The following is an 18,063-nucleotide window of genomic DNA, read 5'->3' as shown; positions in this document are numbered from 1 at the left end:
CTTATTTTTGTTGGGCGTGAAGTGTTAGAGTTTTTAAAGCTTGTCGATAAACTTAATTCGTGAAAATGAGTCGAATAATGAACCACTATAGCATATTTTGTTTCTCGCGACATAAACAGATTTAAGAAACTTTGTCGAAGAAACATGTTGCAAAAAAAAATGGTTGCTTTTTTGTAACTTGCTGCAGTTCGGCGTGGACCGATGGCCTTGCTTAACATACTTACTCGTATAGCTGACACTGCGGCGATTGGAACGCCTGACAGGGTATCATGTTGAAGTAGGCGAACAGAAATGACGGCGGTAGCGTCCACAGGAAGAACATGAATACGGTGACGGTGCCGTGCGTTACGGTGGCCGGGTAGTGGAGCGGCCGCAGGATGCCGATGTAGTGGTTGAACGCCAACATGATGAGATGTCCCGCGGTGGTGACTATGGCCCCGAGCCGGAGCGCCTCCAGTCCCAGGCTGGTGCACGTGTCCATCAGGTACACCTGGAAGCCTTCGGGCAGCAGACTGTTGACGGTGAAGCTGAGGCCCAGCAAGAACGATGTGTAAAGATCGGTGCCGGCCAGGCTGAGGCTGATGTACAGGGTTGGCGACAGCGGCCGCCGGATCCACAACACCGACAGCAGCAGGATCACGTTGAATATTATAGAGAACACGCACAGCGATATCAGGATCGGCGTGAACGTGATGTACAAAAAGTGTGTGTAGTGCGGGTCCACCACGTCGTTTTCCCACGTATTGTTCGGCACCGGTCTCGTGTAGTTGCATCGATCGTTGATGCTGTCCACCGTGTTCATATTGCGCGCTCTGCAGCAGCTCTCTTGGACGTTGCCCGGATCAGTGACGACGTGTCTATATTTGATCTGTTCTCGACCTATGGGCAGACATTTGAATATTTTATCGGTGGTTGAATGGTCGGTGACAGGCCAAATTTAATTAAGAGGACGCCACAACCGTATGCGTTGTCTCCGTCTAACAAATGTACAATTAGGTATAGCAAATATTTTACGTTTTCTATAAACCATTTTACCCTGTTATTTTTAAAATTATAATGAATTGATTATGTAATCAAATGTGAAGGTAAGATTTGTATATAGAGCAGTAGAGCTGTAGAGCAACTCAACGCTGAGGATTTTTTTGATATTTTAATTTTAAAGAAAATTAAGCTCATTAAAAAATGTACAATTTTAAAATTTCTTTTTACTTGGTTTGTGATTAAAATATCAATAAAAGCCTTCGAAATTCTCCTGATAACAATCTTACCTTTTAAATTTTTATGATACATCAGTTAATTTTAATTTTAAAATAACAGAATAAAATGGATTATTGTGAACGTAAAATATGGTATGTTTAACATTTGTAAGACGGATACAACACATATAGGTGAAGCCTTTTAATATCATATCGTAACCGTTTGTTTATTGCTACGTACCTAATATATTTAGGTACACTTGTGCACAAGGGAAGTAGTATTTCCCAGTTTTTCCGCATCGTCGATATCTATTATAAACGATAGACGAATATAAGTATTAAATAATCTCAGTTTGATTAAAAATACGGCGCAGAGTTTGTTGTTAACCCTACGTGTTTTACATAAAGCAGTATTATAGTGACACAACTAAAAACTTGGGGTTACAGGCACTTAAGTCAATTAAAAAATAGGGTTCCTACTCAAAAATGGTTATGGTACTAAATAATTCAAGGTACCTCACTTCCTTCCCTCTCATCATGCAATCATATAATCCTTTGCATAATTATTATAATTTTAGAAAAATTAAAAATAATTCTATAAATAAGCCACAATAAGAATAATATTTATATAAAACATAAAAAACTTTTTTTTTAATTTTATAAATTTATAAATAATTAGAATAAGAGCAGTATTAATATAATACCAGATTCAAAAAAATAGTTTTTTATTTTATTAGAATTTATAGTAGTATTTCTATTTGCAGGGAAAGGGATAAGGAAAATTTGTTTTTAAATTTATTTTATATTTGGAATATTTTACGTGTTATAAATGAATGAACTTTAATAGCACGATTATATAATATAATTTGTATTGTTCTTTTTATGTAATTCGTACCTATTTAGGTACAGTAGAACCTCGATTATCCGAACCAATTGAAACTGCACCTAGTTCGGATACGTAAAAGCTTGGATATTGGAAATATAAAATTAAAAAAAATTATAATTATATACTAATTATTTTTATAATTAAATATTTATTATTATAATTAATATTTTATTAGAATTACATACATTAGATTATCAAAAATACATTATACTATTAGAAATCATCAAACGACATTTCCATTGCTTTGTTATTTAATTAAAATTATATGTTGCATAACATGTTATGAAATTAAATAGGTATAGAAAATTATTTAAAATGTAAAAATACCTATATATTAACATTATTTTTATATTAATATTATAATTAATAATTATTTACGAAAATTGTATAACATTACTTTATTATTTTAAGTTTATTATATACATTTTTGTTTTGATCGAAAACGGATTCGTCTTTAATAATAACTCATAAGCGAGAGTATGGATTTATGATACATTCAATAAATCGGTCGGTCTGTTGGCCAACAGTCCGACTGCCCGGATACGAGTTTTCACGTTCGGATACGCTAATTATAGTTCGAATAATATAGGGTTCGTATAACGGAGGTTCGGATAATCGAGGTTCTACAGTAATATGTTAACGTTTAATAGAAATATAACTTTAACTTAATTCCTAGCTTTCAACTGAAAAACTGATTTATTTATCTAAAAAAGGTCTAGTAAACGGTTTTTTGGGAATTACACATAAGACTTACCTAGTGAATAATTAAATAATATATGAAAAATTAATAAACTTGTATATCTAATAACATAAATTGTGATGATAACAAAATGAATTTAATATTAAGTATATGTATGTAAATGTACTAATATTATATGTATTCACATTGTATGGAATCAGTAGAGAACATAATATAACATATCATTAAATTACAAATCTCGTTCATATACATAGTCACATAGACGTCGTTATACTATAAAACAACATTCGAACTTTTTGGTTTTGACGAAAATCGGATCAAATGCAGTTACTGGCGTTAAATAAAGTTTTTAGTTAAATTAAAGATACTACACGAACATATTATTATTTTCATGGTGTATATTTTTCATCTTAGAGGAAAATTAGTTTTCTCACAAATGTGTTCCTACATGGGCGTTTGGTTGAAAATGGTTTTACTGTTATAATTTTATAAGCATTCATACATTCATAAATTATTATATTTATCAATTTGTATATTTTAAAACTGACTTTATAGTGAATTATTGTATACAAATATAAGTTACAAACACATACAATTGAATAGTTTAGTAGGGTTTTCTGGTTTATTTATTATAGTAACATCAAAATTTGATTAATCTTATACGAAGATGTTAATAAATCATATTATTATTAGTTCCTAATTAAATAAAGAATGAAATCACAAATTTAATTTAAAAAAAAAGTTCATTTATATAATACATATTTATAATTATATAAAACTTTAAACTTTAAGAAAATATTTCTTATTCTTAAAATAATAAAATACGCAATTGACTATAATTTCATGCATGTATATAGGATTATTAAAAGTTTTAGAATAATGCGAACTACATTTACACGAATTAATGTTTCCAGCTATCTACATAATATATTACCTTAACGGCTACTAGTTTTTTTGAAATTTTTTACAATTTTACGTTCTTGTTCTTTTTGATATGAGTGAGCGATATTCACGTGTCCTCCGCAAAATATGTTTGTAGACGTGATAAACGCATCCTTTCTAAACACTGCATTGACGTGTATTATTTATTACAGTTTTAAAATTAAATAAATATTAGTGAACGCGTAGGTTAATGAAGAGTGTAGGATATAAACTGCACCCTTTACTATAACATGAATCTAAATATCTACGTAACATTAAAAAAAATGTTGACATATAGGTATTTGATTTTTAAGATGGTTAATATTTTTCGTTTAAAAATACATAAGCGTAATACAAACAATACAAAACGAATGATATGTGTTAAGTTTATTTTGTATGTTATAATTATTTTGTTGGATTACTATCAAGCAATTTTATTTGTATTTTCTTAATTGCGTAGGTATGATAAAAATAAGGGAATAAATAGTCATAAAATCTTAAATGTTTTTATTATTAATAATTTTAAAGTTTAGCAAGTTATAAATATTTGTTATGGTTCCTCAGTAAATAAGTTTTATGGTATCAAGTGAAAATGAAATACCCCATTTTCAAGCGTGATGCTCTTCTAAATTGGTATAAATAAAGGTAATTGGAGTTTAAATTTTATTTTGTCTCTGATGGTCTTAATTTTGAGTAAAATTTGAAATAACTAATCTTGTAGCATTATATAAACTTCGATGTTTCTTAAATATTATATATGTTTACCTAGATAAATATTTGTTAGTTTAACAAAATCAATCTAGCCGCCGATCCATTTTACACGTATGACCATAATTATTTCAAAAATTGTCAACGTTATATTTTTTTGAAGTTTTTATTCTTTTGAATGACAACATAAGTATTATATTTTAAATTTTATATTATGAAGCAGAATAATATTTGGAGTATTTTGATCTATAAAAATTAAATTTTGGACTATTAGGCAGTTAAAATTAGTTATAAGTATTTCAATAATATTAAATGAAAATAGGGAACTATTGCAATATACAATATTATTATTTATTAGTAAATAATTATTTGATATATACCGTAACATCAATAATTACTACATGAGAAATCTGTGAATGGCCACTACACAATTTTTTCCAAAAGATTTTTTAATTTTTATATGTTTTAATTTATATCAATAATTTAATACCAACTGAATTTTTGACACTATTTTTTTTTAAATTTATGAGTACTTAATTTAAATTTTGTAGTTTTGCTTTGTAAAACTGGCGCCAGTTTATATAGCCAAGTCTGTTATATGCTATCTGTGTTAAATTAGTTGTCTTACAGTGCATCAGTGCATGGTATATTTGTACGTAATTTATAATAATTTTATACTTGATAGCTTAAGAAAATTCGTCGAGGGAAACGATATCAAGTTGCGTACGATTTCATTGAAAATGATACATCATCACTGAAAAAATATTGCTCTATAAAAGTTTAAAATGATATCGTGGCAATCACTTTACTAACCATTTGAAATTTTCAAAGCTATTTTGTTACGCGAATTAATTATATTAATTGACTAATATACCATCTAGTCAGAATATTCATACAACGATTTTTTTTCGGAATAGAATGCTTCTTCCTATATTTTTTACATAACGCAAAAGGCAGGAACAATGAAAAAAATAATGTTTAAAATACTTTAAAATTATTTTACCTAGAACTTATTAGGTATTGGTTGCTATGTTTTATTTTATTATTATACTATATATAATAGAATATTTTAATTAGTATTTTAATCAAGTGTGACTTTGTTAAGCTATCACTTATTTTAACTGAGATCGAGGTTTGTTGTTTATAATTTTTCTTGTGAATCTTAATTTATTTTTTAAATAAGAGTGATTTATACTGAGTGCTAAAAAAATATATATTAATTTAGTATCATATTACTTTTATTAACAGTTTAATAATGGCTAGCAGAGTCATATAATATAAAATTCTATAAAAATCCAATAAAGTCACACGTATATAAAAATACACAATGATACTGTCTACAAATTAAAAAGTATAGAAAACTTGAAAATGGTAGCAAAATTGAAAAAGACTTCCATTATTCTTAGACTCACTACTTAGTTCATATATATATGTAGCTACTGAAAATTAATACTGTTTTAATTTTATTTCCATTAGGTATATACTTATATTTTATATCATTGTGTTGCAGTTTTCATTCGTAGAATAGATGAAATGGGTACTTATAATAATATATATTTAGTAAGAACCTACTTGAATGGAAATTGTAATGTTTATATAGCCTAATATTAAGTGTGAAGTTTTAGCATTAAAGAAATCATTTTTTACCAAACATTGTTAAAATATGCACTAAGTATAGTATATTAATGTTTTAAACAGTACGAAATATGGAGTGTATAATATATGGATTTCAAAATATGATTTATAATATATATATAATATATATATAGCGTTGGATGATGATAATGAAACCAATTCTTATCATTTAATGTCATTATTAAATTTATCAAGAATAAAAAGTGTCGTAGTACCATACCATAAATGATATAGTGAGGACAATCTACTGATAGATTTTACATGGGCATGAATTCGCTACAGTTAAACATCCGGCACGTGTCTTGATTATAATAACTATCAAATTTTTTATAGTAATATTACAAATATTTTCAAACGATAATATGATTTAAAAACAGAATTACATCAAATCCTTTCGTATAAAATGGTTTAAAGGTAAGATTCATTAGCTGGTTCGATACGTGCAGCTCTAGCAGATCGTGATTTACTAGATTTTATGTGAACACTTTCACACCGATTTATTTGTACTTTTGATTTGTAAAGGCATTCAATTTTATATGTTCCATACATTTGATTGAAAGTTTAATTGTTCTTTTACCACTCATTTAATTTATATTTTACGATTGAGGCGTCTAAACTACTGGTGCAGTTTCACGTAATAACTAGTATTTTAGTTTATCGATCATAATAATAATGATATATGAGATATCGATTACCGGTTCAATCGAGATGTAATGAGAATAATTCGTACGCTAAGATTTAATTTGTAGTTTCAAATTTTCAATTGCTCAGATTTAAGGGATTTTCCGCAGTAATAGATGATATTGTATCTATCGGTCAGTAAGCTATATACGTAAGTCTCGAGACACGGCGATGACTCCGCCAACTCGTAAACTAATTCGCCTGGGAATTGTTAGAACAACGATTTAACCTTCTATCAGGGTCTATAAAGATGAGACGAATCGTAGCTCAAATGGCTTGAGACCAGTTAAACACAGTCAAACAAGTCTTGAGCACAAACGGTAAAGATACTCGAAAAATCCGATCGTATATCACACTGTTGTTTGTCAGATTATATCTGAGCTAATATAAAATAAAACTGTGTTCTCATATTCCGTAAATTAGAGTTTAAAATAGGGAAGAAATATGATATATATTTGCTCCTAATATGAAACTACTTTTCCCTCCCTATATGTTATGCATGATGATTGTTTACCTAATATTTTTATTCATTTTATTAAATAGATTCCTACTGGATGTTGTGAAAGTATCTGCTTTTACAATTATGTCCAATTAAATATTTTACAACTATACAATTTTCCAAAAGATTTATGCTTTTTTATTGAATTGAAAATTGCTTTAAGTTAGGTTTTATAGAATTGGAAAATTGCCACCTACAAAGTATAAAAAAATGGCGTAACTTAAATTACATTTAGGTACTTAATAATATGTGATGAAAATGTCTTTAAATTTCAATATGACATCCCATCCGTTTGCGAGACCACTAAAGTCTAAAAGTAATATAATTTGTTCTTTTTATGAATTTCACCATTTGATTATAATCTTTGATCGTCTGAAAGTTGTATTATAATTTATCGCTGTATTAGTTTTATATTTTATAGTATTAATATAAATTATATAAATGATGTATATTTTTTTATAATTACATTATTAAATAAGAAATAATTCTTTCTGTTACCATCATATACTGCAGTATTATATTTCATTCAAATCACTTTAAAAGCGAGTATTTTAAAGTGTTTAGAATACTGCATTTTTGAATGGATTGACTTTACAGCGGATGTGTGTTTTTTTTTGTTTTTATTAGAAATAATGAATATATTTATACTGAAAGGTGAAATTGTGATAACCCGTGATGACCTAATAGTGATTAATCTAGTTCGTATTTGTATAATATACAGTCTGTAAATGTGTTATATGCTACCTTTAAACATTTGATATTGATATCGCATATAAAAATACGTGTAACCAAGAGAATATCAGTATGTGTACAATTTACATAATATACCTATAATTATTGTTGTGGTTCATTGTTAAGATTTAAAACCTTATATTAAACATAAAACTATATTGTAAGCTAATATACAGTGTATAGTGTTTGTCAGGTTTTAAAATATTATTTCAAATGTTTACTTTATTGTGAGTGGATAGCGAAGAATATTATTTTTTTTATAAAAGTGCTTAAACTTAAAATAAGTGGGTATTTTTAGCAAAAAATGTAATCAAAGTTAGTTAATTGTAAAAAATATTATTGAGGCGGGACTAAAAAAAACCTAGTGTGTAGGTAGTCAAATTAATTGGGATGAATCACGGGATGATCACGAGATATGAACAAGGATGAACACCTCTGCCAAACGATATACACTAATAAAATTAATAATATATGTTTTTGTTGCTTACATAAATTGTGTGCTGTAACTTTTAACCCAAGTTTATTAAAATAGTTAAAATTGTAATTGAGTAAACCTTATACAATATATTCCATCTATGGTTTTATATTTAGAGTAATAGTATGGTTGATTAGTTTAAGTTTACGTTTGTGTGTGTATTTGTCTATACTGTATGTCCGCCTTACAAGGGAAGTAATACGTTTGTGATACATTAGTTGGTAATGGCATGATAAGATATACCGTGTGTCCGCGGAAACAGTGTACACTTTACCTGCACTGTACATATTTTTCAATTCTGTTTTCGGGACATTAAATTAGACTATTGGATCTTTAATTTCGATGACTTTCAATTTTTTTTACTCACGTATTTTACACATGCGCAATACAACTTCACGTTTTTCTAATGGCAACCCCTATTTTGAATATAATTTTCGGATTAATGGATTTTTTAAAGTAATTTTGATCTAACAACTACTATACTCTCAATCCAATATTGACCGAATGAGCGTTTTAAATAATGGAGGGACTTTCGAACAATTTATTGAGTAATTTATGTTAGTGATTTTTGTAAATTGAATTGTAAATAAAAAATGTGTAGTAGAGTTTAAAATAATAAAATTAAAATTAAAAAATAAATGTTAACAAAATAATTTTTTTAAATGTTTTTTTTTTTTAAATTTTAAATCGCTCTCATTCGGTCAATATTGGATTGAGAGTAGTAGTTGTAAGATCAAAATTACTTTAAAAAAATCCATTAATCCGAAAATGATATTCAAAATAGGGGTTGCCATTTAAAAAAAGTGAAGTTGTGTTGCGCATGCGTAAAATACGTGAGTAAAAAAAATTGTAAGTCATCGAAATTAAAGATCCAATAGTCTAATTTAATGTCCCGAAAACAGAATTGAAAAATATGTACAGGGTAATGAGTGGTAAAGTGTACCCTGTTTCCGCGGACACACGGTATAATATACCATTTCTAGTATTTTGACCTTAGTTTAATTATTTACTACTACTAGCTGTTTTTTTGTTTTTGAGTATGTAGAGATGCGTTGAATTACCGATAATCGTGTTCATAACGAATATACTAGAAAAATATTTTTAATTTGTTAGAAGACCCGCTAATTTCTAACCTCTCCTCCAAGACTCTCCCGGATAACCCTCCCCGTCGACTAAAACGTAATTGGCCTCGTGATTTACTTCGCTAAATAATAAAAATAAAATAAAAATAAAAATAAAAATAATAACCAGTTTGAAGTAGTGTCAATGGACGCTCCCTTCAGTCAAGCCTCCTAACCTTGTAAAAAAAAAAAAAATCTCACATTTACTTATTGTTTTATTTTTATTACAGATTGTAAATTTATATTATATTAAATAAAAAAAAAAAAAATTGTTAGAAGTTCGTTTAAGTTGGGAAATTTTCATTTTATCTCGGTAAAATACCAAGGTGGCTTTGCTGTGCCTATGTGATAATATTATAGCCATTTTAGTTATTAATATTACTTAATATATTGCATGCGGTTAAGTGGCGTACTCTGCTTGAAAAGTATATCAGAATTTGTTCCTTGATAAGTTACGCATATAGAGTTTAAAGCAATTAAAGGCCCACTTTTATTATATAATTTATGGTTTGCTATAAGAAAAAAATTATTGTGTAATTTCTTCCCTTAATATAGTTTATTATATTTGTTTTTTGGGAATTGTTTTAAGTGACAATGTATTATGCAACCAACTCTACTCATTCGAATAGTGGTTTATATTAGCATAACAGTAGTGGGATTACGGTCAGATAGTAGTTTTATCTAATTTCCGGTCTTGAATAATATATTATTTAACATAATACACCATATTTTTCTAAAAATTAAAGATTTTAATTATAATTTATAGCTGTTATAACGATATATGCCGTAATCATTTAAATTTAAAAGCGTTTTATTAAAAAAAAAAAATGGTCTTAGTATTAAAGCTTATTAGTTACGATTTTGTACTCGTTTAACATATTTTAAAAGTATTTTAATATTATTGATGTTTGAAATATAACACTGTATAACAATAATACATTTTTATATAAACAATAGATATTTTCGTTAATATATAAAAAAAAATAATTGATTTAGTACCTACATAATTATATTAAAATATACATGTTAAAAAGAAGTCTTCCAGTGGTAAACTTTCTCTTTTTATTTATTTTTATTGAAAGATTGGTATTTGATTTCTTTGAAGTTTAACTTCTTATACCTAAAATATTTTAAATATAACGTAGGTACTACACGATACTTAAATTTAAATTGTAATTGGTTGTTTTAAATTTGATATGGATTTTTTTTATGGATTTAATTTAATTTAATTTGCATTTTTAGGTATTCATTTTTGAAATATTAAGACAAGTTTAACTCTATGAAATTATTTATACACTCTGTGATATTCAATATTCATTTCAATATTCAATGGAGTTTGAAAATCTGTAATCGTACATTTTTTTCATGTACACTGCACTTAAAATGTTCGAAACGTATTATATATAAATATTATATGTATAGTAAACCGAAATCTGGTCAGTATTGTTTTTGGAATGCAATGATTTATTATTGCTTTCAAATATACAATAAATAATACCATCACTATCATGCGCAAAGGTGAGCGATATAAAACTATTGCCTAACACCACTAGAGTTTTATGTTTTTGTATTCGGTGCTGATTTAAAAAAAAACAATTTTTTTAACAATTCATAATTGCTGTTCACTTCTCTGTTTATAATATTATGTTGTTATTTGTTAATAATGTTAACGATAAGTTAATATGGACTCGTCTAAAGTTATTGATGAACATTAATTTACTCATAGATATTTACGTGTTTGTAGCTTTGTCGTAATAGTAAAATAACTTTTATTTGAGTTTTATAGTTCTTTATTTACATTAATTCATATTTAAGTGCTAACTAATTAAATTATAATAAGTATTTGTCTAGTTAGAAGTATTAAGTTAAAATTTGCGTTTTGTTAAAGTATAAATTATTTATTGTTTATGTATTTTGTCATGTTTGGGGTTTTATTAAGCTATTTGAGCATACGTGCAAATAAGAATTCATCGTTAGAAGTTATGTTCAACAATATGTACTGCATTATTTGCATACCAAACTAGATGCCTAATAACTAAGTCTTTGAATTGATCCACAGTGGATTTATATATTAAAATAAAAAAATATGTAATATGTATTGGTAGCTAATGAAATACGTGACTAAATTCTTAAAATATGTTAAAATTATATTATTATTATCGTTAAATAATTTAGAAAGTGTAGTATCAAATATTTTAAATCCTAAGAGTATAGTAATAATATAGTATCAATTTATAGAAAATAATTATATTTATTATAAAATTAAAAATCTATCAGTCTAATAAAATTATAGAAGAATTAAAAGAATTAGTGGTTTTAAAGGTTCAATAGATACATATAATAAAATATTCTTGACTGTCGAATTTTAGCTTGATCATTTCTATATTATAGTTGTTATTTTCGAAGTTTGATATTATATTCTTAGATCGTTTTTACCTATTTAGAAATTGCACATTTTCCTTTAAGTATAGCAGTATGTTAATAAACTGCAAGATATAATATCATACTACAACAATTCTGAAATTCGAATATGCATATTTTGCAAATTTAATTTAAAATTTTGTCGTTAAAGTGATTAAGTAATTTTTCGTTTTAATGCTTATGAAATGAGTTAATAAACGGCTTTAATTTTTGATATGATAAAAATGAATAACTATTCAAATAGGCATATTATAATATTCATATAGTTTATGAAAATAAATATTATATAACTGTATATTGCATATTTAGATATACCTACTAAAGATATTTCAAATAAAAGTTACGCATTTTAATTTATCTAATCCAAAGTTATAAATATTAATGTTAAAATACTGTTTAATATTAATTAAATAAGTGTTGGATAATGAAATATAAAATAAATAATGTAATAAATGTTTGGTAATTTTATTTTGATTACAGACAAAATAATATAAGTACTATCAAAACACAATTTGAAGTGTGACAAATAATTCTTTTGCATTTTGAAAAGTATTTAATTTTCAAATGCAAATATACATCTAAGATAATAGTACGTGCCCATTAAAAATACTTTCCAAAATATTATTAATTTTAAAAGTACCTATTCTAAATACTATAAAATAATTTTATTACATTTATTCAAATACTTTACAATACTGATATTTCATTACTGATTAGGCGTACGAACTATATTAAATATAAGTACTATAGTATATTGGTCATCATTACCAGTATATATTTAAATTTGACTGCCGGAGTGTTCCACAATTTATTGTTTATTGGCTCAGTTTGCCTTGGTTATCCGTCGTAATTTAATTTAATAATAATGATTTTTTTTAATCGGATTTTAAAATACGGATTTTGTATTAATCTTAAAACATTGTATAAATACTTGGTGTATTGACACAATTAAATAAAAAAGTATTATTAATTTCTGGTTTAAAGAACTTTAACTTTGGTTGGTTTATTATTTACTTATTTAATTTCATGATTTGTTATTGATTTATGGGTTTAGTTAATTTGTCATACTATATGAAATGGTATCTAAATTTATTATAACCTATACTCTAGATTTATTTTATTAACAACAAATAATATTTAATTTGTGGAAGGCGTTGGCTAATGAGTAATGACTATAGTTTGTTTGAATTTATTGTTATGTATAAATATATGTTATGCAATTTGAGAAAATTTAAATATTGATTATATTTTACACAATGGAGGTTACGAATAAGACATTACATTGCTTGTTTATTTTGTATGAATAATTTTAGTCATGAGACATTAAACGTTATAAATTATAAATTATGCATGCATGGACAAAACGTATTAATTCATATTGTATAATAAATAATAATATGTAAAGTTGGTTTATTTTACTAGTTTTTCTATAATTCTGAATCCATATTGTATGGGCAATTCGCCTGAAAATTTGTGATAGATACTTCTTTAATTTTTTTTAAAAAGCGAAGTTGTACTAAAAAAAAAAAATATAATAATAAACCAATCATAAATAGTTATTAATTTTTCAAAATTATATAATTTTGTTTGGTTTAAGAAATGTTATAGATTTTATTTCTGTATTATGAGCTGACTGATTTTATCTGATACAATTTGTATATTGATGATATTCCATCTATTTTTTATTGGATTAAAAATATTACTAGTCAAGTTGGTTGGGGTTTCGATTATCTCTTATACTAGTGTACACAAAACATGATATTGTCGATTAGTAAAACGTAATACGAATCGGTGTTGAGTTATCATTTTCTCGTTATGTTCGATCTCAAACGGAATTTCGTTCTTTAAACATTGTGATAATCTAATGCCGTGATGGATTTTTCTGTTATTGTTTTTAAATTTGTATAAATAACTATTTATTAGAAATGTTAGTAGAAACTTTGACTTACTCTAACTATAGGCAATATTCATATTTCGACTACTGTTATAAATATGTAAACATGTGGTTGAAATTATATATCAAACGAATTATGCATTCACAGTATTATCTCTGTAATTTTTCGCTAAAATATTCTATACTAAAAAGTGTTGTTCTAAAAAATAAAATAACACACATTTTTTTTTGAAACCTTAAATACAATTACTGTGTCAATTGACACTATGAACTAATATGAACTCAATTTAGTTTGTATTAGTGATAAAATCACGTGGCCATTTTAGTTTGAAGCGACGGGAAGGGTTATCAGGCAGTTTGATAACTATTAGGTTGGCAATGAGAGGATTAGTGTGGTTTAGAACGTTTTTGTGGAATTTATTATAAGTCGTAATGCCTGTATTGGTGGTTGGAATATTCAGGCCGTGATGCTGGGATTTATTTGTTTATTTTTATAGATAAATTAAAGCTAAAAATGTATAATAATTTGACCATAGAGGTACTGCTTTATTATTTATCACGGACATTCAGAACATATTTACAAAAATTATTTTCAGTCGGTTTCTGTTTCCCGCGTTTCTCGTATACATAGTTTATAATCTCACGTATGTTATCAGTTGATACGCGGCGTGTTGCACTAGATTAGAAATATTGGTGTGGTATTGAACGTAAATGTATTTGTATATACTTAAGTGATACATTTTAGTGGCGATTGATGTCTAGTGTATAAGTGTATTATATTCATTATATTCTGACTTTTGAAAATTAAAGCTTTAGTTGCTTCATTAAGATTTAAAATATCTGATATGGTAAATTATTTAAATGAGTTATTCATAATATTTACCAATTTTTTTCGCTTAAAATTTCCAGAAAATCTCATTTATCTCTCATAATGGTACCTTTAGTAAACAGTTGTTATATATTATATTTATTTAGTATCAAGTTAGATAATCTAACAAATTATTTAAATAAATATTTGAAATTTGAATTATTGTCTGCGTTTTTTTTTGAGCTGATAAAATCAAATAACGTAATTGAAAATCCTAGTACAACGTGCTCCAAGTTTATATCAATGTGAACATGTCAAATATCTTGTAACTTTGAAAAATAATATCATTTAACTAGATACTAGAATATTCGTTAAAACCAGAACTCAGAAAATAACATCATTGAATTTAATAATTCACTCAGAAATCCGATATAGTCATAATTTTCCAACATACAATCAATGGGCTGTTGAAGTAGGCTCAACAGCGATGTATCTTTCATAATCTCACCACGTTTATTTAGACCGCTTAGAAAAATCTCATTATATATTACATAGGTATCCTTGTTTATCTGCCAAACAATCTTAACCCAACAACTATATACATATGATTTTGGATACATATATTTACTATTTTAATTTATGTGTAAGATTGTATGTATGATACTCTTTATAATCTAGTGTTAATAATTTATATTACATGCAAGTTAAACATTGTCAAGAGTGTTACCATCTGTTATTTCATTAAAAATATGAGACTCTTGAACATTGTTAGTGAATAATAGTAACAACTATGTATGTAAAATAAATTTAAACACATAAAGTGACAGTACAATTAAATACGTAGGTATAGGTAGTAAAAATGCTTAAACATTATTTACACGTAAAACTCATGACGTGCAACAAAATTGTGATAGAATTTGTTTATATAAACATTAATCAATAATTAAAATAGTGTAAATAATTCTATTACTTCGTTTTACAACCAATAAAAAAATATTTTATTTAGTTTTAAATAAATTATCGAATTTATAATTTTACATTAAATTTTGTCGTCAACGTGGTATTATTTTCTTCAGTAAACGTATTTTTATTTTTATTCCGCACATTTTTTCTCCAGTCAAATTTCTAATGATAAGGAAAAATTATGTTTTATATGTATTGGATAGTTTTTTTTGTTTTCTTTCTTTGTATAACACTATTTTGTTGAAAAGTGTGTAAAAGAATAAAAAATAAAATGAAAATGCAAGCATAATTCTTCAGCTTGATGTTTTCAAGTGTTTAACGGAGAAAAAGTTTTTGGTTTTTAAAATAACTATATCTTTTTTCTATTTATTATAAAAGTTTTTACCGCAATAATGTCGTATGTTTTTTTTATAAGCAAATTACTATGAAAGTTCTTTGGTGATTTGAAGTTTTTAAAATATACTTATAAAACTTACACAAAAGTCTGTAACTAATTAACTGAAGGATGCATAAAAATGTCAGATGATCTATTTGTTTGTTAACTATTAATGACTGAATTATAGTAAACATATACTATGTTTATAACAATATATGCACTATACCAATGATAGTTATCTTTATTTATAGTGTCAAATAAACACTGTTTATATGTTTTTGAACAGTGCATTTTGCATAGAGCTTTTGTAGAAAATAATCGGCCTGTTAAAATCTGAATGTCCCTCAGTTTGGATCCGAGCCAATGACTCTGTGGAGAAATCTGTACGATTACATAGCTTTAAATAATCAAAAGAATTATGTTGATAAATAATGTTAAATTATTGTTTCCTTATTTTAAAATGTAACTATTAATGTGTATTATGTGAATTGTATACACATATATTTTATTATTATAATTATAAATAATTTCTATTATCTAAATAATATTTATTGAACCTATATTTTCACTCGGTATCCATATAAATTACAACCACGATAAAAAAGTTTATCAATTACCATATAATATGATAAACACGATTATATTTTAGAATAGTTGCATTTTATATATAAATTATTGTGTTTGCATTGAGGCGTTATTGTGTATTTGTAATAATATGTAAGCTTAATCCATTTAAATTATCTTATCTGCGATATCAATTGAATTCCGCAGAAAAAAAATTTTAAATTTAATTAGATTTTGGTTTAATTATATAGTATCGAGGAATAATATTTAAATAAATGTATTCATTAGAAGTACCTATCTAACTATAACATACATCTACACAATAAAATAATTTAAAAAACTCTCGGAGATTCGTTTGTGAGTTTTGTAAAACTTCATATGATATGATATATCAAAATATTTAATGAGCTCAGTTTTCAACGGACAATAAATATTTTAGAGAATATAGTTAAAACTTTTTGATTAAACGCGTTTATATGTTTTCACCAAACTGTTCTTGTCAAGTATGTAGTTTTGTGTATTTTAAGTTCAATAATTATGTAACACAGCGATTAAAACCAACAGATTTTCTGTGGTGATAATTCATAATTTCGCCAAGTTCAGTTTAAATGTTTACTACTTTAGTGTCAACTTTTCATTTTATACCTAGTTTTTTACATTCAATTTATCACGGCGCAATAGATAGGCAATTTAGCTACATCATTGTCGTGGGTGTTTTTCAGTAGCCCATCGTAAGAGTGGAAAATAATATAATATACCTAATACATTTATTTTAAAGACTTAATATAATTTAAGGTAACTGAGTATGGAGTAATACGCAATAGTTTTATTTTGTTATGATAAAATTGTAAGTTTATTTTATATTCATAAATAAATAATAGGTGAAAGAACAGTTTAATTAAAATTTATGTGTAGTAGGTACCTTACCGCTATTTTTTGTTCAGAACAACGCATTTATATTATGTGCATTCACTAAAAGGGTTCAAGGTCGTGGTTTTTTTATTGCATACCTATTTGTCTGTATTTAATGGATATATTTGGTTTGTACGCGTGATGTAGGTACCACCGAATAATAAGTGAGAAAAATAAAACTCAGTTTTTCGAAAAATAAACCCAAGTCGAAAAAAAAACATGAACGACTAAAACATATACGTCCGTAGTTCGTGAAGTTTAATTCACCATCGTGGGTCAGCTGAGACAAGGAATCAACCTATGGAAACGTTCCAAAACCATAAACGATTAGGTTAAGTTTTATATTCAACGTATATATCAAAATATAGCACCCGTTGTGTTTATTTAGAAATTACGTATCGTGAAATTGAACTCGACGATTAACTCGAATTCGTTTTAATGAATAAATTCGCACAGATGAGTCCCTGCAGTAGATGGTTATTTATGCGGTTTGAATAGACATTCATCCATATTATGAAGGTGACAGCGGGCAAGAAATAAAAAACAATTGAAAGCGATTTACTCCGCTCTG

At 26.4% G+C, this 18,063-nt stretch overlaps 2 protein-coding genes across 6 annotated transcripts in view; one reads left to right on the top strand and one right to left on the bottom strand.

Annotated features, from left to right (window-relative positions):
- Positions 1-18,063, top strand: part of LOC107166801 (glycosyltransferase 25 family member) — a 79,046-nt gene that overhangs the window by 4,571 nt on the left and 56,412 nt on the right. The window lies entirely within an intron of this gene.
- The window catches only part of LOC107166806 (melanocyte-stimulating hormone receptor-like), a 34,026-nt gene that overhangs the window by 2,133 nt on the left and 13,830 nt on the right, over positions 1-18,063 (bottom strand). For 2 of the 5 annotated variants that reach the window (XM_089219567.1, XM_089219570.1), the window contains exons 2-4: positions 3,717-3,848; positions 1,438-1,505; positions 225-879 (exon numbers count right to left, since the gene is read on the bottom strand). In XM_089219567.1, the coding sequence (XP_089075693.1) occupies positions 225-802 (578 nt within the window). In that variant the 5' untranslated portion in view covers positions 803-879; positions 1,438-1,505; positions 3,717-3,848. The remainder of the gene's footprint in view (positions 1-224; positions 880-1,437; positions 1,506-3,716; positions 3,849-18,063) is intronic. The other 3 variants (XM_089219569.1, XM_015515612.2, XM_089219568.1) reach the window with 2 other exon arrangements.

Source organism: Diuraphis noxia, unplaced genomic scaffold (genome assembly GCF_037042655.1).
Source record: "Diuraphis noxia isolate RWA-SAM2 unplaced genomic scaffold, SU_Dnox_SAM2 contig0002, whole genome shotgun sequence".
Taxonomy (NCBI): Eukaryota; Metazoa; Arthropoda; class Insecta; order Hemiptera; family Aphididae; genus Diuraphis; species Diuraphis noxia.
This window is presented reverse-complemented; position numbering and strand designations above follow the sequence as displayed.